The sequence below is a fragment of the Panthera leo genome, chromosome D2, assembly GCF_018350215.1.
Source record: "Panthera leo isolate Ple1 chromosome D2, P.leo_Ple1_pat1.1, whole genome shotgun sequence".
Taxonomy (NCBI): domain Eukaryota; kingdom Metazoa; phylum Chordata; class Mammalia; order Carnivora; family Felidae; genus Panthera; species Panthera leo.
In genome coordinates, this window is record NC_056689.1 from 16,647,242 (window position 1) to 16,670,208 (window position 22,967).

General features: G+C 39.8%; 1 protein-coding gene and 1 long non-coding RNA gene across 3 annotated transcripts in view; one reads left to right on the forward strand and one right to left on the reverse strand.

Moving 5' to 3' along the window:
* The window catches only part of TSNAX (translin associated factor X), a 32,124-nt gene extending 12,526 nt beyond the window's left edge, over window positions 1–19,598 (reverse strand). Inside the window, exons 1-5 of one of the 2 annotated variants that reach the window (XM_042907766.1) lie at window positions 19,430–19,598; window positions 19,164–19,223; window positions 18,877–18,981; window positions 15,397–15,511; window positions 12,038–12,168 (exon numbers count right to left, since the gene is read on the reverse strand). In XM_042907766.1, the coding sequence (XP_042763700.1) occupies window positions 12,038–12,168; window positions 15,397–15,511; window positions 18,877–18,892 (262 nt within the window). In that variant the 5' untranslated portion in view covers window positions 18,893–18,981; window positions 19,164–19,223; window positions 19,430–19,598. The remainder of the gene's footprint in view (window positions 1–12,037; window positions 12,169–15,396; window positions 15,512–18,876; window positions 18,982–19,163; window positions 19,224–19,429) is intronic. The other variant, XM_042907765.1, reaches the window with a different exon arrangement.
* A 77-nt stretch (window positions 19,599–19,675) lies between these two features.
* LOC122202273 lies at window positions 19,676–22,263 on the forward strand. Its single transcript, XR_006194561.1, has 3 exons — window positions 19,676–19,761; window positions 19,855–20,106; window positions 21,689–22,263. It is a non-coding gene; the product is annotated as an uncharacterized LOC122202273 (long non-coding RNA).
* Window positions 22,264–22,967: the final 704 nt, after the last annotated feature.

The window sequence follows — 22,967 nt, forward strand, 5'->3', positions numbered from 1 at the left end:
CATGACTGTATCACTATCCTTCCTTTATAGATGAACCGAGGCTCAGAAGAAATTCAGAAATTCACCCAGGTCACATAGTAAAAAAACATTCCTACAACCCAGAAGCTCGTGCCCTTCCCGCTTTACCTGCCTCCTTACATTCAAGTCCATAGAAAACATTTTCACTTTTTCTCAAACTTTTCCCCCACTAAATCCCCAGTTCAGCTCTTCTCCAGGCCTTAACTTTATTCTCTAGGCTCTCACACCATATACTTTCATGATTCTGTGCTATTCTGTGCCTATGTTGCCTTCTCTCAAATCTTCTTCTACCTGTAAAAAAAAGTTGACATGTTCTGATACACCCAGTCAAGGCATTTCTTCATACCCACTACATAAAACTTAGCCAGCCAGCTCCAAGTTATGAATGCCTGTTTTTTTGCACCCCAGAGTTTTGAGGGAATGAATGATGTCTTCACAACTTTCTCCTCTCCCCACCCCAAAGCACCTTGAGAAAGAGACTCAAATGTTTAGTAAATTCTTCAAAATAATCTCTCCCTACTCTTACTGGTTTTAGGAAACTTTAAGTGCTCTGGCAAAACTATTTTAAGATCTGCTATTCAAATGTTCAGAATTCTCCAATTTTACTTAATATATAGTACTTTGGATTTAAGTCCACTAAGAAAGAAATATTCTTATAAGATAAAGTTCAAACTGATAAAGTTCAGAATTCGAGGTCTTCAAGGTATCGGATTTATTTCTCATGGGGGCAGAGATACAGAACAACAGCCCTCAAAATCCATCTGTGGTGTCAGTCTATATTAATGTGCATGGCTGTCAAACATTACATTTTCAAGTGTATCTAAAGTCACCATCTAAGTTGTCCCTGGGATGTGTTTGTTTAAAGTTACTTCATGGATGAGGTGGCCATTTTTGCTCCATGGTTATTAGGTTTCATGATATACCACACAGAGAGTTCAAGGACATCTGGCCCCAAACACTGAAAAGCATTTTTGGGCACATCTAGGTAAAAGGATGTTTAAACAAGTTATGTTTCAACTTGATAAAAAGGACATCCGCTATTTTCAGTGAATAATCCCCAAGGTGAAAAATCTCAACCTACTGCCATATTCCATCAAACAATGCCTTCCCCTTCTGCTTTTGCCTTGGATGAAATCCAATTAGAATTATTTACAGAATCAGCTGCCAGTAAGAGAGAAGTCTGTAGGTTGTTTTTATGTAATTTGTTATTTTTCTCCATGTTCTCCTATTAGAACATATACAAGGAAACCCAATTAAACGCTTCTGATTATTTTCACTTATTCTTATAATATTTAAGCAGTATATACCCAGTCCAAATCTCCATCAAAAACCATATATAAAGGGGGCGCCTGGGTGGCTCAGTCAGTTAAGCGCCCGACTTCGGCTCAGGTCATGATCTTGTGGTCCATGGGTTCAAGCCCCGTGTCGGGCTCCGTGCTGACAGCTCAGAGCCTGGAACCTGCTTCGGATTCTTTGTCTCTCTCTCTCTCTCTCTCTCTCTCTGCCCCCTCCCCCGCTCACACTGTCTCTCTCTCTCTCAAAAATAAAGATTAAAAAAAATTAAAAAAAAAAAAAAAAAAACATATATAAAGAAAGGCAAACAGACCAGGCAGAGGTTTCATTCTAAACTAGCCTTTTTTTTCCAGGCTTTCGGTGTTTTAAAATTTTTTTTTTAATGTTTATTTATTTTTGAGAGAGAGAGAGGTAGAGAGAGAGGGAGAGAAAGAGAGAAAGTGTAAGTGGAGGAGGGGCAGATAGAGAGGGAGACACAGAATCCGAAGCAGGCTCCAGGCTCTGAGCTGGCAGATCAGAGCCCAACACGGGGCTCGAACTCACAGACCGCGAGATCATGACCCGAGCTGATATCAGACGCTTAACCGACTGAGCCACTCAGGCACCCCTAGGGTTTCAGTGTTTTAAAAAAATTGCCTGCCATATGACCCAGCAATTCCACTCCTAGGTATATATATACCCAAGAACCTGAAAGCACAGGTTCACAAAGGCTTGTGGACACATGTTTATAGCAGTATCGTTCACAAAAACCAAGGAGCAGAAACAACCCAAATGTCCATCGACTGATGGATAAACAGAATGTGGTATATATGTACAAGAGAATATTATTCAGCCTTAAAAAGGAATAAAGTTCTGACATGTGCTAGGACATATACGAGAGTCTTGAAAACATTATCGTAAGTGACAAAAGCCAGACACAAAAGGCCACATTCTGTATTATTCTATTTATATGAAATATCCAGAATAGGCAAATCCATGGAGATGTAAAGTCAAATAGTGACTGCCTAGGCTTGGCATGGGGGAAGGAAGATGGGGAGTGGCTGCTAATGGGTAGGGGGTGTCCTTACAGGGTGATGAAAACATTCTGGAATCAGTGGTGAAAGCTACACAACCTTATAATCACAGTAAAAAGCAACGAATTACAGGGGCGCCTGGGTGGCTCAGTTGGTTAAGTGTCCAACATCAGCTCAGGTCATGATCTCATGGTTTGTGGGTTCGAGCCCCGCGTTGGGCTCTGTGCTGACAGCTCGGAGCCTGGAGCCTGCTTCCGATTCTGTGTCTCCCTCTCTCTCTGCCCCTCCCTGCTCACACTCTATCTCTCTCCTTCAAAAATAAATAAACACTAAAAAAAAAAAAACCAAAAAAAAAAAAAACCAAAAAAAACCCAATGAATTACATAATTTAAAGGGGTTAATTTTATGGTGTATAAATTGTATCTCAATTTTTAAAAATTACATTTATAACTATTTTTTTACTGTTTATTCATTTTTTGAGAGCAAGAAAGACCGAGCGTGAGCAGGGGAGGGGCAGAGAGAGGGAGACACAGAATCCAAAGCAGGCTCCAGGCTCTGTCAGCACAGAACCCACGAACCACAACATCATGACCCAAGCCAAAGTCAGATGCTTAACTGACTGAGCCACCCAGCTATTTTTAAGAATACCATCAGATTTTTTTTCAAAAGTTATCTTTTTCAGATCCCTGAAATGTTTAAGTAAAATCAGATGTAGGTTTGATTCACATGCCACTCTGCTAAAAAAAAAAAATCTACTCTCAAATATATAAATTATACACCGAAAATATATCCATAAGCCTTAGCTTTGTAGAGTATATCCAATTATACTATCAACAGTAAAACTTAAACACAAGTTCACTAATTTGGATTTTGCCTAATTGGATACTGTCTATTTGAACAGGGCTTTTTCTTCAGCACTGAAGAGTATGTGTTCAGAAAATAAGTATTACTGAGTTTTTAATCCAAAATGAAAATAAATTTAATTTAGCACACTATTACAGATTAATTCTGCTAAATTCCAGAAGGGAACACAAACACATTAACAGTGATGTGCCAAACAAAGTAAGAAATGCCTCCCATACACATGTTTCATTTAGTTTTCAAAACAACCTGTGAGGCAGCTACTATTGTTCTCCCATAACAGGTGAGAAAGCTGAAATTTAAACAAGTTGCATACTGGGCTCCAAGGTTACGGATCTAAGGAACATCAGAGAAAACACGTAAGCCCAAGCCTGTCTGACAGCAAAAGCTCTCGTTCTACTTCACCTCCGTCAGTTGATTTTACCTGTTCAAAAAGCAAACATGAATGAGTAGAAAAGTTAATAGTGATCTGGGGATCTTTTAAATCCTTCCAAGATGACTCTGCTAATACCAGAGGATCACATTCTCTTCCTATCTCACTTACTCGTGATAGCAATCCCTTAAACGTCTGCGGTCAGCATCGTCAACTCCCTTGTCCCTTGCAGTAATATTCCAACTCTTTTAACAGCAACATAATTGTTACGTAAGGCAATATAAACCGCAAATTTCAAATACATTCTTGTACTATCGTACTATGCTAAACTCCGTTTATTATAAAACTGCTTATCAAGTGCTATAAGATACAGCATAAGTTATTTAGCAAATCATTCTGATAACTCTCAAATTATATCTTGATTTTTAGATGCTGACGGAAAGATCGTTTGCTGCATTTGTCCTTCTTTATCTAAATGAAGCCACTGTCAGAGGCATGATTTGATATCGGGAACATCATCAAACTCTTCCCGTGACTGTCTCCATTAAAATGACAGTCATTTGGTGACCAGGGACCCTGACTGTGTGGGGAGCCTGCCTCCATCTCAGCTTCCAACTCTCTCCACACTCATCAAATCTCTGTTCCTCTCTCATCATCCTCTCTCTAACCCCTGGGATATATATAAAGGGAGTGGAAGAGAAGAAAAGTTTGGACGTCACTTTTTGGGGAGGCTGGGGGGAAGGGTGTGCCCAGGACAGATTGCCTTCCCCCAGACCTATCCCCTATGTGCAAAGACAGTTGCTACCCTCACCATCATGGGGTATGTCTCAAACAAAGAAAAGCTCTGCTGAACCAACCTCAAAGACTATTACGCAATCTGAGCACATATGCTTTGCATGAAACACCTGTTTATATCACTGGTTCCTGACAAACCTCCCAAATGCTATCTGCTTGTCCCCTTAGCACATTTCTTTGGAGGTTCACAGATGGGGGCCACAACTCAGCTGCACAACACAAATCCTCACAGCTGCATCTCTGGACTTAAAGCAACTCCCCAGTCTCCCCACCCCTCAAATAACATAATTTTGCAGCTTGCCCCCTAGCTGCACTGCACAAAATCAGAAAGTATGTTGAAGCGTGAAGAGATGTCCTTCCTGAAATTCTCCCCACCTCTGGACTTATTTTAAGAAATAACAGTGGCACCTGGGTGGCTCAGTTGGTTAAGCATCCGACTGTGGCTCAGGTCATGATCTCACGGTTCATGAGTTCGAGCCCCACATCGGGCTCTGTGCTGACAGCTCCGAGCCTGGAGCCTGCTTTGGATTCTGTGTCTCCCTCTCTCTCTGTCCCTCCTCTGTTCATACTCTCTCTCTCTCTCTCTCTCAAAACTAAATAAACATTAAAAAAAAATTTTTTTTTAAGACATAATAAATCTCAGCGCACCTGGGTGGCTCAGTCAATTAAACATCAGACTTTGGCTCAGGTCACGACCTTGCAGCTGGTGAGTTCAAGCCCCACGTCGGGCTCTGTGCTGACAGCTCAGAGCCTGGATCCTGCTTCGGATTCTGTGCCTCCCTCTCTGCCCCTCCCCCGCTCTCACTCTGTCTCTCTCTCTCTCTCTCTCTCTCTCTCTCTCTTTCAAAAATAAACATAAAAAAATTAAAGTCAACAGGTAAATTAAATCCATGTGGTAAGAAACCAACCATATCTTATAGTAACTTATCTTGGGCAAGTTGCTTAAACACTGTGAGACTCCCCACTTACTTAGCAGTAAATATAATATCTGTAATTTAGGAATATTGCAAAGGTCACAACATAATATCTCTAACTTAGGAATACTGCAAAGGTCACAAAGAACAATGGCTTAAAAAAAATCTCTGACACAAAACATCCACTTAACACATCATTCACATTCCTGAATAAGAGAATTAAAATATTAGTTAGGGTCTGAACTTAGTTATGTGCACCAAAATGTCTCAAAATTAAATAATTTCATTATTATCAGAGTGGTATAAACAATTTTTTTCTTTGAGATGGAGAACATTTTCCCCCAACTGTTAATTCCTCCACAGGAGAAAAACACAAAACAAAAACATGACAGAGCCCAACATTTTTTTAAGTGACTTATTTCAAGCAACTAATTATTTGTTCATTTGTTTAACCATCCCTTGGGACAATCTGTAATCTCCTCTGATAAGAAATGTGTAGAAAACAGACCTAACTTTTTGTTGTTGTTCAATTATTAGGAGGATACTCGACATTTGAGCTCACACAAGTATCCCTCAGGGAAATGCTCTGCGTGCCATTAGCACTATTCTTAATGAGGAAAAGCACAGAACTCCTTTAGTTCAATGCCAGAATTGTTTTATCTTCGAGTCAAAAGAACAACTATTTGGAGTAACACCAAAACAAGCATTTAACAATTACAAGCAGCAAGCTATTCAGAAGCATCATATTGTTAATGCTTCTCTAGTTGTAAATAACCTTATGGTATCAAATAAAATATCTGTCAGCAAAAATTTAAGTCCCAGATACCTTTTTATTGAACTGCTTTATTCCTTAACTTTAAAAGAAAAAAAAAAAAAAAACACCTTTGTTTCCACTTAAAGAACCTCATTTTAAGGACTTACTACAGAAAAGTGAGATGCAGGGAACCCTTAAAATTTTAATCCATACGTAGCTAATCTTCCAAAAAAATGACAAAGGGGCCCCTGGGTCGGTTGGGTGTCTGACTTCAGCTCAGGTCATGATCTCACAGTTTTTGAGTTCAAGCCCCGCATAGGGTTTTCTGCCATCGGCCCCAAGCCGGTTTCAGATCCTCTGTTCCCCCCTCACTCTGCACTTGCACCGCTCGCCCTCTCTCAAAAAAAAAAAAAAAAGAAAAAAAAAAAAAAAAAACATTAAAAAAATTTTTTAAATAAACTGACAAAGAAAAGACAGGGACCTAAAATGAAATATGGTGCTTAAAATAATCCTCGATGATACACTGAAGTGGGAAAATCTAAAGATCGCTCCCATTTTATTAATGCCCTACCTAAGCTCTTTCCAAGAGTGCAGTGTTTCCTTCCTAAGAAACACGACTAATACTCCTCTGGCCTTTTTTTCTGCATTTCTGTTTTGTTCTATGAGCCAAGTGCGACTTTCTAGTTTCTTTTCATATCACTATCCATATGGTCCTCGCCCTGGTTTAAAGTCTCTCCTTACACTTTACTCAGTGATGAATGAAGAACATACCAAACACATTACTGGGCCAAATCAAGCAGATCTACAATGTCCCGCCAGAACTTTAAGTTGCCTGGGTTCGTAGGGCTTAACCTCGAACTAACTTGAAATTCAGATGTAAATACATCATCACATGACAACGCACCAACACTGTGAGGAAAATATGCAAGTTTTTACCGAAGTGTAAAAGTTTTAAGCACGGATTGAAATCAAAGTGAAGACCACTGTAGTTAGCTTTTAGTGTATGTATTATGTTGCCATGAAATTTTATGAGATAGGCTTACTGCACGATGTGACAGAAAAATGATCAAGCTTATGGAAGTTATTCCAACTCTTGCCTCTAGTTACCCAAGTTAATCGAATGTTTAGAAGGTGTAGAATGGGATTTGGTTACTCTGATGCAGTAAGACATTAGACCATACTGCTTCCTCAGATCAAGGACTTTCTAGAAACTGAGAGAGATCCAACTTGCTCCCCAGTACCAACTCCACCACCTAGTACAGTCCTTGAGATTATACACGCATACCTACTTACACACAGCAGGACCACCGTGACTGAAATCTGCCTGCCATGGATCTTTCTAGTGTGGTCAAAGCTACTACTCCAGCTCTAGGGGAGGGAACAAGAGCGCTAAGTCACTGGCACTCCTCACGGCAGCATACTACTCACGTATCAACAAATGATAAATACCACTCCTCCCGATCTCTAGCCACGAAAAGACCTACAACATGTCTGTGGCCTGGAAATGCCACTTTTGGATTCCAGTCAACCCTGAGAACTGACAAAGGTCAACGTGCTGGATGTTTAAGCTTACCTCCTCCCCAATCCACTTCCACTGGAAGAGGCAGATAAAAATTTCAGGAGATCAAAGAGAACAAGGCAAACGTTGCCGCAAACATTATCTGCCCAGCCTAACAACTAGAAATGTCAGGGTGCCCAAGAGAAACCTCACCAAAGGGATTCTGACAAAGGACATCATTAATATGAATGGTATGGCTGTTTCACTAAACACGGCACATATTTTCACCACAAGACTCCCATGAAGGGTTTTTTTTAAAGTTTTATTTATTTAAGTAATCTCTACACCCAAAGTGGGGCTCGAACTCACAACCCTGACATCAAGAGTCACACACTCTTGACTAAGCCAGCCAGGTGCCCCTGCCGTGAAGAGATTATTGATGTGATTTCCCAATACAAAGATAGGCTCTGGAAAAAGAACTAAGAAAATGTCAACAGTGACTTTGTAAAAAAAAAAAAAAAAAAAAAAAAAAAAAAAAGAAAGAAAAAGAGTTATAATTTATATATAAGCTGCATAAATCTTAAATATAAATCTCAAATGTTTAACTTAATGAATTTTTACATACGTGTACAACTATGTAACACCACCCAGCTAGAAACAGAAAACATTTCTATCACTCCAGAAGGTTCCCTCATGCCTCCAGTCAGAAACGCCTGCCCCTAACCTCTACCCCTAGATAACCACTATCCTGACTTCTAACTCCCTAGATTAATGTTGCCGTTTTGAACTTCACATAAGTGGAATTATACAGTATAGATACTCCTTTGTGTTTGTTTATTTTGCCCAACAGAATGTATGTGAGATTCATACTTGCTGGGATGCATGTTTATCATTCTTTATTGCTATGTAGTATTACACTGTACAAATATACCATCATGTACTTATCGACACTCCTGTCTGGGTCATTTTTCAGTTTTAGAATATTATGACTACAGCTGTTACAAGCTTTCTTGCCTTTGTCTTTTGGTGACACAAGCCTCACTTTTATTAAGGGTACATATCCAAAAGGAATCATACAGTAGGAGCATGTTTTTAGCTAGATACTGCCAAAGTTTTTTAAAGTATATTGTCAGTCTTAGTGCATCTGGGTGGTTCAGTCGGTTGAACACCTGACTCTTGATTTCAGCCTAGGTCATGATCCCAGGGTGATGGGATCAAGCCTGCTTGGGATATATTCATTCTCTTTCATTCTCTCTCTCTCTCTCTCTCTCTCTCTCCCCCCCCCCCCCCCGCCCTTTGCCTCTCTCCCCCACTCATGCTCTCTCTCTCTAATAATAATAATAAAATGGTATCATCAGGGGCGCCCAGGGGGCTCAGTCAGTTAAGCATCTGACTCTTGACTTTGGCTCAGGTCATGATCTCACAATTCTTAAGTTCGAGCCCTACATCTGGCTTTGCACTGACACTGCAGAGTCTGCCTGGGATTCTATCTCCTGTTCTCTCTGCCCCTCCCCGCCTGCTATTTCTTTCAAACTAAATAAAAATAAACTTAAAAAAAAAAGTGGCATCATCAGTCTTTATAATTAATCATGCCGGTGAGTGAACAGTATCTCATTTGACTTTACTTTGCATCACTCTAGGCAATAATGCTCAGCACCTTTTCATAGGCTTCTTAGCCATATGAATATTCACTTTTATAAGGCCCCTGTTCAAGTTTTTTGTCCATTTTTTTAAAATGGAATCTCTACACCTAACATGGGACTCAAACTCATAACCCAGAGATTAAGAATCACAAGCTCCACCAACTAGCCAGCCAGGAGCCCCTGTCCATTTTTAAAATTGCTTGTCTTTTCATTGATTTGTAGGAATTCTGTATATGTGTCTTTTACCCAACACATAAATGTAAATGTCTTCTCTCAGACTTCAGCTTGCCTTTTCAACTTAAGAAAAGGAGGTCTGATAAATGATGTCTTAATTTTGATGAAATTCAATTGATCCATTTTTCCTTCAGCAGTTAATGCTTGTGTCATTCTTTACAATTTATTTTGAGAGAGAGAGCATGAGCCTGGGAGGGGCAGAGACAGAGAAGGAGGGAGAGAATCCCAAGGAGGCTCTGCACGGTCAGTGTAGAGCCCGACACAGGGCTTGACACGGGCTCGACGCGGCTCGATCCGCAAACTGTGAGACCATGACCTGAGCCAAGACCAAGACCAGATACTCAATGGGCTAAGCCACCATGGTGCCCCAATTTTTTTTAAAGTTTATTTATTTATTTTGAGAAAGAGATGGGGTGCCTGGGTGGATCAGTCGGTTAAGCGACTGACTTCAGATCAGGTCATGATCTCCATGAGTTCGAGCCCCGTGTCGGGCTCTGTGCTGATAGCTCAGAGCCTGGAGCCTGCTTCAGATTCTGTGTCTCCCTCTCTCTCTGACCCTCCCTCGTTCATGCTCTGTCTCTCTGTCTCAAAAATAAATAAACATTAAAAAAAAAAAATTTATTTTGAGAAACAGAGAGAGCGTACGTGTGCACCCATGGGCAAGTGAGAGAGGGGCAGAAAGAGAGAGAGAGAACCCCAAGCAGGCTCTGCACTGTCAGCACAGAGCCCGGTACAGGGCTCAAACTCACAAACTGTGAGATCATAACCTGAGCCAAAACCAAGAGTAGGATGCTTAACCAGTGACTGAGCCACCCAGGCACTGCAATGATTGTGTCATTTTTAAAACATCTTTTCTGCTACAAGATCATGAAGATATTATCACGTTTTCTTCACGAGGATTGTCTCAGCTTTTGCTTCACCCATCTCACCGATACTCAGATCTTCTCTCCCAGCCCTGACGAATCTGTCATGGTCAAGGTCGTGCCACATGACAGTACAGACTGAGTTCATTAAACCTTTTCCATTATATGCACTATTACTTAAAAAAAACAAATCCCTGGTAGTAAATAACAATGACAGAAATGTACTATAATGACTCTTCATTAACTGTTTGAGTTATCACTTCAGTTTCTAGTAATACACCCCAGCTTTAACTGAGGTGAGCAGGTACTTTCTTTCACTAATATCAAAAGACATTTCAAGTGGTTGCCAGAGGCGGGAGATGGGCAAAATGGGTGAAGGGACTCAAGAGGTACAAACGTCTAAAGTCCTAGGGATGCAATGCACAGCATGGCAACTGTAGCTAATAATATTGTATTGCCTACTTAAAATGTGCTAATAGATCCTGAAAGTTCATCATAAGGAAAAATAATTACGTATGTACAGTGATGGATGTTAACTCATTTTGGTGGTCATTTCATAATATATACAATGTACACCTAAAACTAATATAATGTTATATGTCAGTTATACCTCAATAGAAAATACACACACACACACACACACACACACACACACACACACACACACACAACAGGTGACCCTTGAACACATGGGTTTCAACTGCAATAGTCCATACATATGTGGATTTCTCAATAAATTAGTACAGAACTATAAATGTATTTTCCTTGTGTTTTTCTTAATAACATTTTCTTTTCTCCTACTTTATTGTAAGAACACAATAAATACACATAATATACAAAATGCATGTTAATAAACCGTTTACATTATTGGTACAGCTTCCAGTCAATGGTTGGCTATTGGTAGTTAAGTTTGGGGAGTGTCAAAAGTTTTATGTAGATTTCTGGCAGTGCAAGGGGTCAGCGCCCCTAATCCCAGCATTGTTCAAGGGTCAACTGTACATGTAATCATTGGGCAACAACAACAAAAGACATCTGAACATAATACAGATTGACATTTCTGAAAACAAGTGAAATTATAAATGTTCACCCTAAAATTGGACATACACTGAGCAGATACCACATAAACTCATTTCTCATGATGAAATGCCTGGAGTTCAGTGGAATCTGCTATTTGATAGAAAGAACATATAATTTCACATACTTCTATAAATCAACCTTTGAATTTGTCTTTCTTAATTATACAGTACCTCTCCTGTCAGTGAACTCACATTAAAAAAAAGGTTGAAGAGAAAAGAACCAAGCACTTCACTATTTATGCGATTCATCTGTATATATTTGAAGTGATTTGTGTTTATATAAAACCCAGTACTATCTTAAAATTCTACTATGGAGTCGCCCTGCGAGATGTTTGGGTCCATCTGGCTAGGTGATACATTCCCTGAAACTGAAACTTAGAGCCACCAGTAAGATATCCCCATAGTGGGAAATGCGACATGCCTTGTCTGAATACACCCTATGTCCTCAAGGCTAAAGTTCACTCTGTTGGGTCTTTTTTCAATTACTTTATTAAGAGCTATCGATGACTATTCTACTCAGAAAAATAAAGCCAATTTAATGTTTTTGGATTACCTTTACATTATTATGCAGAAGTCCCAATTTTTCAAAGCTAATATTTCACCAAGTGTCAATTAAAATTAATGCAACCCACACAGAAATCATGTAACACACTGGTTTAAAAAAAAAAAAAAAAGTTACCATTGACGTGAACCTGGACTTACCTGTGGTAATGGCTCTATGAAATTGATGCATGTCTTCTCCTGAGAGCTCCTGGGCTACTTGCAAGATCTTTTGTCTAACACCATCCAATTTCACTTCTGATTCTGTCAAAATCTCTTCCATATCAGGAGCACTATAATCAATATACCAGCCAGATGCTTTGTTAGTGAAAAACTGAAATCATCTAAATATCAATAAACAGGGGCACCTGGATGGCCCAGTCGGTTAAGCATCCGACTTCGGCTCAGGTCATGATCTTACAGCTTGTGAGTTCCAGGCCTGCGTCGGGCTCTGTGCCGACAGCTCGGAGCCCAGAGCCTGCTTCGGATTCTGTGTCTCCCTCTCTCTGTTCCTCCCTCCCTCTCTCTCTCAAAAATAAATAAACATTTAAAAAAATCTATAAAAATAATAAGTATCAACAAACATAGGACTGAATTAATATTGTATCTGGATGCTTCTAACTCAAAACCATAATTTTATTTTATTTATTATATTTATTAAAAATACGTAAAATCAGGGGCACCTCGGTGCCTCAGTTAGTTAAGTGTCTGACTTCAGCTCAGGTCATGATCTCATGGTTCCTGGATTCGAGCCCCGTGTTGGGCTCTGTGCTGACAGCTCAGAGCCTAGAGCCTGCTTTGGATTCTGTGTCTCCCCCTCTCTCTGCCCCTCCCCTGATCATGCTCCGTCTGTCTCTCAAAATTAAATAAACATTAAAAAAAAACATATGTAAAATCAATTTAAGAAACAAAACAGATGAACATGTGGGAAGTGGAGGGAGGGGGAGAGAAGAGAGGGAAATAAACAAGAGACTTAATGATAGAGAACAAACTATGGGTTGATGGAAGGAGGTGGGTGGGAGATGGGACTAAATGGGTGGTGGGTACTAAGGAGGGCACTTGTGATGAGCACTGGCTGCTTATGTAAGTGATGAATCATTGAATTCTATTCCTAAAACCAATATTCCACTGTTTGTTAACTAAAATTTAAATTTAAAAAAAGAAAAAAAATTAAAAAAATCAAATCAAAATATGTAAAATAAAAAAAAAAAGTAAAATCAGGGGTGTCTGGCTGGCTCAGTCAGTAGAGCATACGACTCTTGATCTCAGGGTCATGAGTTCAAGCCCCACATTAGGCACAGAACTTTAAAAAAAAAGTGCATAAAATATGAAATCTGCTCACTGACAGTAGCTATCTTTGGTATTATGACTGCTTTCATTCGGTATCTTTATTTTTCTACAATTTATTCTGAAGATTACTATTTTCTAAGTTTACTATAATAAGAATTTATTATTTTTGGTAGAGAAATCCTTACAAGATGACTTTACAAAATAACATGGCTTTTTCTAAAATATTAAGACACTCTGCCACAGTTCTATTATTTCTTTAAACCGATGAATATTGATGTCAATTGTTTTTAAATTGCAATATGTATTGAAAAACTGTTCATAATTAATCAAAACAGTGTTGCTTCTTTCCATAAGCTCAAGTTCAAAAACAGTTTAATTTCCTTTCATAATATAAACTGAGAACTCATTAAAAAAAACAAGCAAAAATTTTAGTCAGGTTAAGATGAAGAAAAGGTTAACAGTGCCTAATTCCAAGAAATCTATGTATGGCAAATTCACATCCACTTAATAGAATAAAAACTAAACTATTAGAGAGTTATCTTAAAAGTTGCAAATGAGTGAATAGAACACTTCAGTAATATTTTTAATAATAAAAAATGGTGAATTATATTTGGATTTCCCTAAATGCTTTATAAGATACATAGTGCAAATCCTTCTAGGGGCATTTGTAATTTGTAACAATCTCTCCCTGGGCGTTGGTAGGAAAGGCAATTTCTTTTTTTTTTATTTTTTTTATTTTTTTTAATGTCTTATTTTATTTTTGAGAGAAAGACAGAGCACAAGCTGGGAGAGGGAGAGAGACAGGGAGACACAGAATCCAAAGCAGGCTCCAGGCTCTGAACTGTCAGCATAGAGCCTGATGTCAGCACAGAGCCCGACACAGGGCCTGAAAGCATGGATGCTACACTGACTGAGCCACCCAGGTGCCCCAGGGTGGGCACTTTCTAACCTCACGTAAAACAGAGAAGCAAAGAAAGCTGATTAAATGAAAAAGGATGCAAACAAAGAAGCAAAGATGAAAGACGATGATACTCAGCTGCATTCATAAGAAATTCCTGAATCTTTAAAATTTATTTTCCTCCTCTGCTTAGGCTAGTTTAAGCTGTTTTCTTTTACATACATACAACCAAGGAATCTAGGATAGATACAGAGCCTACGTAGAAAAATAACAAAATCCTACAGAAAGGAATTTCAAAGAAAAGATGTCTCAGAGCTGTAGGAAAAGGAACTTTCAAAAAATTAGTCAGTAGTATCATATGCTGCAAAAATGTAAACTAAGAGTATGTACTAGATTTAGCAATATGAGGGTAACAAGGGCAATCTCAATAGTTGTGAGGCAGAAAAGCGGATTGCAATGAGTTGGAAAACGAATGGGAACATAAATAAAGCAGATTTCCACATTTATCTAATACTGAAATTTTGCATATATCACCTAAGTAAAGCTTTAACGTAATAAGCTCTGGTAAATCACTAGAAATTTAATATTTTCACAAACAATACCTGTATCACTGAGTGCTCTTAACAACACAAAATTCCTAGTTGCTCTGAAAATAAGAACTTTCCCTTTTGGGGAGCCTGGGTGGCTTAGTCAGTTAAGTGTCCAACTTTGGGTCAGGTCATGATCTCATGGTTTGTGGGTTTGAGCCCCACATTGGGCTCTGTATTGACAGTGTAGAGCCTACTTAGGATTCTCTCTCAAGCAAAAATAATATAAAAACAGGGAGGGGGACAAAACATAAGAGAATCTTAAATATGGAGAACAGACAAAGGGTTACTGGAGAGGTTGTGGGGGGCGGGGGGGATGGGCTAAACAGGTAAGGGCCATTAAGGAATCTACCCCTGAAATTCTTTTAGCATATTGTTGCACTATATGCTAACTAACTTGGATGTAAATTTAACAAAAAGAAAAAAGAAATACCTATTTCCTTAAAAATCAGAAAACCCAAAAAAAAAAAAAAAAAGATTCTCTCTCTCTGCTCCTCCCCCACTCACACTCACTGACTCTCAAAACTAATACTTAAAAAAAAACTTTCCTCCCTATTCTGATTAAAATATTTATTCTTAAAATCTTCTTGCTGCTAACATCCTCCAATCCCAGTATTCATAGAATAAATCACAGAATCTTCTAACAGCTAGGTACTGTCCACTGAAGTATAAAGCATTACAAAGTACGTATATAACATATATCAAAGGGTATGCCACTGGAACAAATTTTAGAGATATTTACTCACCTTGTAATTCTATGGAGGAGAAAAATTGTCCTTTTACTTTCCACAGTTATATCCCGACTAAGTTTCACAAGTCTCTCGTATTTGTCATGTCTTGCATCAAGTTCCTGCTGAAATGCTAAGAACACATTATTACAACCATAAGCATGCATATTCTATACTTTGAGCCTATCAAACATTGTTGATAGGCACAACAGAGCAACTATTATTTACTCTATTTAACTCTTATCTATTTACTCTTAAACTATTTATTTACTCTTATTTAACTATTATTTACTCTATATATAAGATATAAAATATAAAAATAAAGAGCAAATCATCTCATTTACTTTTAAAGTATTTGGAAATTACCGACTGTGTTCTTTGAACACAGGTATGCTTTAACTGGGTTTTGCCACTCACAGCCTCACAATAAGATGTATATACTGTAAAAAAAATACCCCATCTAGTAAACATGAGATTGTTATCACAGAACTATCACACAGGACTTTAAAAAATTCCTTCCAACTACCTAAGTTACATAACATTTTTAATCACCTTATTTTAATCATATGCAATATTATCTCCCCTTCAAAAAAATTGATTTCATTAAAAAATTAAAGTTTAAAACCAATTTGACAGTAAATTTCATATATTAAAAAATAAAAAAATAAAAAATTAAAGTTTATAACTTTTAATGACATCAATTTTCTGAATTTCCAAGCCCTAGTCACTAAAATACCCACAAACCACTTAACTCTTAATTAATAACCACTTTATTTCAGAAGCATTGTTACCCCAAAGACCCAGCAAACTGCCTGCCCTATAGGGAGCACCCAGATGTATTTTGCATGAATTTAAAAAACCCAAAACTTGAATAAACTATTAACCAAATAACAGGCTGACAAGAACCAAAGACATCTGCCCTTTTATTATTGAGATAATAATTAAGTTCGGATTTTGTCTACTATTTCAAGACAATCAAAAGTTTTTACTTATTATGAACATTAATGACTACTGTGAATTAAATACTATGAACACATAGCTCCTATCCTCGAGCTTAGTCCAGTATAAGACAGAATTGTAAATAAGTAAATAAAATACACAATAAATCTATGTAAAGGTTTGGGAAAGCAGGGTCCACATTCTTCTTGTTCACTCCTAACACATACTAGAACATGATAGATGATCAGTATTTCATGACTGAATGGATGAATGGATCATTAATAAATGCAATATCTGTCAATAAATTTGCTTGAGAGAAAAATCACAAAGGCTTCAAAGGAAGAAGCTACTTGAGCAGGGTCTTGAGGAAAACCACAGTTCACCAGATGGACAATGGGGGTACCAAATGAGAAGCAACCCCGAGCTTAAAGAATTACATGTGAAAAGGCACAGAAACATACAACAGCAACATGTGCTTGGAAACAAGCAGCTCTGTGTCAGATGTGCCACAGAGTATCAGGCTGGGGAACAGGTGGCCCATTGCAGTTTTTCCACTGTGTATACAGTCATATCAATACACTCTCTAATCAATCACAGCGGTCTTATACCTCTGAAGATCACTGTAAGTGCTGTGGTGGTTTTAAAACATGCCTGCACATTAAGGAGGGCACTTGTTGGGATGAGCACTGGGTGTTATATATAAGTGATCAATCACTGGGTTCTAGTCCTGAAGCCAAGACAGTGTATTTTTTGAGAATAAAAAATAAATAAATAAATAATAATAATAATAATAAAGATGTGGTGTATGTATACACACACACACTCTCTCTCTCTCTCTCTCTCTCTCTCTCTCAATGGAATACTACTCAGCGATGAAAAGTAATGAAATCGTGCCGTGTGCAACAATGTGGATGGAATTGGAGGGCATTATGATAAGTGAAATTAGTCACAGAAAGACATATCATATGATTTCACTCATATGCAGAATTTGAGAAACTTAACAGATGAACATAGGGGAAGGAAAGGAAAAATAAGATAAAAAGAGAAAGGAAGGCAAACCGTAAGAGACTCTTAAATACAGAGAACAAACTGAGGGTTGATGGGGGGACAGTGTAAGGTTAAATGGGTGATGGGCATTAATAACAAAGGGCACTTTTTGGGATGAGCACTGGGTGTCATATATAAGAGATGAAATTATTGGGTTCTACTCCTAAACCTAAGACTATACTGTACATTAACTAACTCGAGAACGAATGAATGAATAAAATAAAATATGCCCACAAATTATTCCACCTTCAGTAGGGGGAAACTAATTCCCTTCCCTTTAAATATGAAGTTTTTAAGCTGCTTCATCTCTAAGAGAGGGTAGCAAAAGTGACTATGTATCATGTCTGAGATCAGGGCATAAGGACACTATGGCTTCCTCCTTGCTCTGACTGGGGGAAGCTAGATGCCGTAACATCAGGACACTCAAGTAGTCCCATGGAGGAGACCATGTGAGGAAGTGAGAGCTGGCTGTTGGCAGAAGGCCTAACTTGCCAATTGCTGTGGATCCTGCAGCCCCAATCTAGCCTTCAGATGACTGCAAGTTGGAATGGACAGCTCAAGCCCTCTCAGGTTCCTGAGCCACAAAAACTGTAAGGTATAGGAGGGTGGCTGGAGGATACAGGGAAGGAGAATTTTGTTTTAGGGCTTGTTTTGAAACAAAGAGCAACCTGACCCAGTTAAAAGGACAACTGTGGAAAAGTACATACATACACATAAACATTATATATACGAATAGTATATACATAACACGTATATATATGATTTACTAACAGAGTTCCCACTCTGTGCAAAATGTTAAGAGTCAAAACAAAAGTGTGGTCCCCGTCTTCAAAAGTCTGGCTGAGATGGGGCGCCTGGGTGGCGCAGTCGGTTAAGCGTCCGACTTCAGCCAGGTCACGATCTCGCGGTCCCTGAGTTCGAGCCCCGCGTCAGGCTCTGGGCTGATGGCTCGGAGCCTGGAGCCTGTTTCCGATTCTGTGTCTCCCTCTCTCTCTGCCCCTCCCCCGTTCATGCTCTGTCTCTCTCTGTCCCAAAAATAAATAAAAAACGTTGAAAAAAAAATTAAAAAAAAAAAAAAAAAGTCTGGCTGAGAAAACAAAACCATCACATGCTTAAAAGTTATTAACTACATATATATATATAAACATATATACACACATATACACATACACACACATATATACATATATATACACATCTGACGTTTATTTATATATCAAGTACACAATAATTTTTAGTTCTATGGCATGTCTGATGTTAACTGTTTACCTGTAATGAAAAAAAAAAAAAAAAGTGAAGACTTCAGTAATCTCGACTTTAATGGCAGACATAGCACCATAGCCAACCTCCAGGAACAGTAAAAGATTCACACACCCACATCTTAAATTCTGATGGGCTGGTTTTTTGTTTTTTGGTTTTTTTTTTTTTTGCGTGCACAACATGTCTAAATTATCCTTGTTACAACCTCTTTAGTTCTCTTCCCTTCGTCAACTTACATTACAGAGAACTTACATTTGAAGGCCAACATCACAGGTGAAGATGAATTAACATCCTTCCCTTCTCTTCTCTGGTTATGTGGGAAATTGTCATGCTTCCTTTTCCTGAACCCTCCTGATCCTTATGTAGAGAAGGAGAAAAAAGTTGGACAGGGCTCTTCCACCAACAAGACTTACAACGTAACGTTAGCTAACCCCTTCCTTCCTCTTAAACCAGCGTCCACGGGGCTCTCGCCTTACAGGCTTTCCCAGCGGACTCGCAGAAAAGCAGCCTTGCCTTTTCTCCCCAAACCTTCAGCTCACCTCACTCAGGCTTCCACCAATGGCTTCCCTGATCTGGCACAAGGTGGAGCAATTACCGAACTAAGATTAAAAATAACAGGTCTTTAAGAAAACGAGAGGTGTCAACAGGACCAATGTGGCCGGGAAATCACCGGGGCCGCCGCCTCCCCGAGACTGCAAGGGGAGAGGGCATCCCTCAAGGGTGAAGAGAGGTGGAAAATCCGACAAAAAGGATGGAGATCCTCCCCCTTTGAATAAATAACGCCCAGTGCCGCCGAGGACGCCACCTTCTTTGCTGCTCATGTCGTCACGGCCTACGGCGAGATGAGCGGAGACTGAGGGCCTTGGAGCGAGACGAGTGCGCCAGGTGCCGGCCGGAGACCTGCCGAGGAGCCCTTTGCAGCCGGCCGACGTCTACGCACTGGCCGGAAGCGCGCGGCTGCAACCACTCACGCCTCTCCCTCCGCCCTCGCACACTTCCGGCCTGCACGCCGGCCCCCTCCCCCCGCCCCTGGCTCCGCCCCGCGCACGGCCCGGGGACCTCGCGCCCGCGCTCTGTTGTTGTGCCTGCCCTCTGCTGTGCCTGGAGACAGAACGCCTTCACACACTTCACTGCATGGTCCGTTAATAAAAGAGACGACGGAAGCGAGGCGTGTGTGAAAGTGGAAAGAGGCGGAATATGTACGTGATTTTTTTTTTTTTTTTCCTCCAGGCTGCCTTGGAACACCCCCGCGTTTCCTCCGTGTGGACCCAGCCTTCCGCGCGATGAGTAGTGGGAATTGTAGTTCGCCCGCAGCTGCTGGCCCTGCGGCTCTCCCGACCAGGCTATGCGGAAGAGCGAGCCCTCGATCACCAATGGGAAGGTCTTTTCAGCCTCGAGGCCGAACCTTGGGGAGTTGGGAGTTTACACTTTCCATTCCTGGGCGTGACACCTGGAGGTCAAATGATGGAGATATGAAAATCAGTAAGCGTTCTGTCTGACGAGGGCAAAACCCGCCTTCTGCGCTCCTCCCCCTTGCTCCCCGCCTGTCTCCCAGTTTCTGCCCCCTCCTCCGCCCGGTCTCGCTTTACTCCTTTTTCCTTGTGTCTCTATAGCTAGACGGCCTGCTGGCTCCGCCACTGAGTGGCTGTGCGACCCTGAGGGTAGTTAACTTCTGTTCTTCAGCTTCTTTATCTGTAAAATAGGGATAGAATGGTACCTGCGTCCTAGGGTTATTTGAGGACAAAGTGAGTTCATGCTAAGGCTCTTAGAAGAGTATCTTTTCGCATAGTAAGTGCTCAATTAAATGTTAGCTTTGATACCCTTCTCCCAACGTCGCCCTCCAAAAAGGGGGAGAGAGAAAGGTTGATAATAATAATAATAGGTGTGCACCACTAAGTTGTGAGCTTTTTATTTGGGACAGGTACTGCCATATCTTACTAGACTTACTACTATGAGGTACCACCACCCAGAACCCATAGCGCTTGTAAGTCTCTGTAAGTGTTTTTTGAAGAATGAGGTTCGTGTCATCAAGATGGGTAACTGAGTGGCAATCCAGCATCTTCTAGATAAAACTCAGGGTAAGACTTGGTAAATTGGATGGCCTAGGCCTAGTGGGGAAAACACAAGTATATTTGGTGATGCTTGTGGGCACGTGTTGTACACACGGTCTTTCCTCGTTAATTTAGGAGCAAAGAAACAGTAAATGAAACAATTTGGCTAGAACATGGCGGTATTTTCGAGCCGCAGGCCGGAGTGTGTCATAGGAAGGTTTTCTGCCCTGGGTAAGCTTTAGGGCCTCTCCCAACTCCGAAGCTAGAAAGTAACGACCATCCATCCATACCTTTCTGCATACCTACTGCTCTCTGAATATGTGAATTGATTAACCAAATTCCTTGTGGATTAAATAGGCTCTGAAGACTCTTGCTTTGTAGATTTGGGACGAATAATTCTGAGTTTGTGGGAGGTCTGACCCTGCTAACATCCACCAATATCCTCCTTCCCTGATTAGAGATGACTTGACCATGGGGGGGGGGGAGGGGAAACCCCTCTGATAGAAATATAATCATTTTAATATGTCTCCCTCTAGATCCAGAGAAGCCCATAACTTACAAACACTTTTAAAGTCAGTATTTATTATACCACAGTCTGAGAAAGGGTTTTTTTTTTTTTCCTAATTCTGCTGGACTGGCCCCTCTGAAGACCTCAACTGTCCAAAAAACATAGATCAGCCATATTCATTCTCTTTCTCCAGCCACCACTACTGTTCAGCTGTTGACAGCTGTGTTACTCAAACTGCTTTTCACTGCTTCCCATAGCGATTAGAACACAAAGTTTCATGACCCGCGATGACTTCTCAAAGTACTTCAGGGACTCTTTGCCAGCACTTATTTGCATAGGCATTGCTCCAGGTATCCCATCTGTAGCTGCCCTTTGGGGAGGAAATACTTCTCAACCTTGGGTAACCTGCAGAAGGTAACTCCACCTTGTCTCCTTGCTCTGTTGCTTCAGATGCGTGCACACAGTTTGGGTATTTGGCAAAACATATTTTTGTTTGCGTTTAAAGAAGAACTACCACCCCAAGTTGGGAAGCAGAAGGTAAAACATTTTCAGCAAGAAATGTTGGTGTGGTTTTCGGAACGGATTTCCGTCCCCCTCTTACTGTTGCATTCCATTTGCCCACATTTGACTCCGAGTAAAGCTCTAGACCTCTAGCACACCTGTGTTTATAAATCTTCACATTTGTCACCTTTGTAAGGAAAAACATCTGATATCAAAATTGGTTTGAGGTATTAAAAAAAAAATCACATAATCAACTAAGAGGAGAAATGCAGGCTCTCAGGATATTTTCTGTTTTAGCTTTTGCCTGGTTATGTAGTTATTAAGTAAATTCCAGTGGAGGCGGGGGGGATCATGGGAAATTGCCAGAACCTTCAGGGACCAGTTTTAAAGCAATAACCATAATATCTAAAAGATACCTATAGGGTCTGAAGGGGTATTGTGAAGTGTATACATACCAGTTCACAGATTTATTTTTCAAGCAATGGTAGGACATGGTAGGAGAAAAGGATTTTCCTTCTAGTTCTTTACTGGAGAGGGAAGCTGGTATTGGAGGGAATAAAAAGGGATGGGCAAAACCACAATGAGATACCACTTCACAACCACAAGGATGGCTATAATAAAAATAAATAAACACAAGTGTTAGTGGAGATACAAAGAAATTGGAACTCTCATCATTGCTGGTAGGAATGTAAAATGGTGCAGCAGTTGTAAGAAGACTGATAGTCTCAAAAAGTTAAGCACAGAATTATCACATGACCTAATAATTCCACTGCCAAATGTATGCCTTGGACACGGATGTTCATAGCAGCACTATTCACAGCAATGAAAAGATGGAAACCAGCCAATGGCCAGCAACAAACGGATAGATGAACAAAATATGGAACATCTTTGTAATAGAGTAATATTTAGCAACGAAAAAGAATGAAATACTATCCATGCTATAATATGAGTGAACCTTAAAAACATGCTAAGTGAAATAATCCCATTCCAAAAAGAGCACGTAGTATAGGATTCCATTTCTTTGAAATGTTTAGAATATGCAAATCTATACAAAGCAGATTGGGGTTGAGAGGCTTGGGAGACGGGGATAGGAGAAGGATCGCTAAAGTGTATGGGGTTTCTTTCTGAGGTGATAAAGATGTTCTAAAATTGTGACGATGGTTGCACATATCTATGGATATATTGAAAACTTGTATTTGTCACTTTAAATCAATGGAATTGTAGATAAATGAATTATATCAATAAAGCTATGAAAAAAAATTTTTTTGAAAGAATGATAGGAA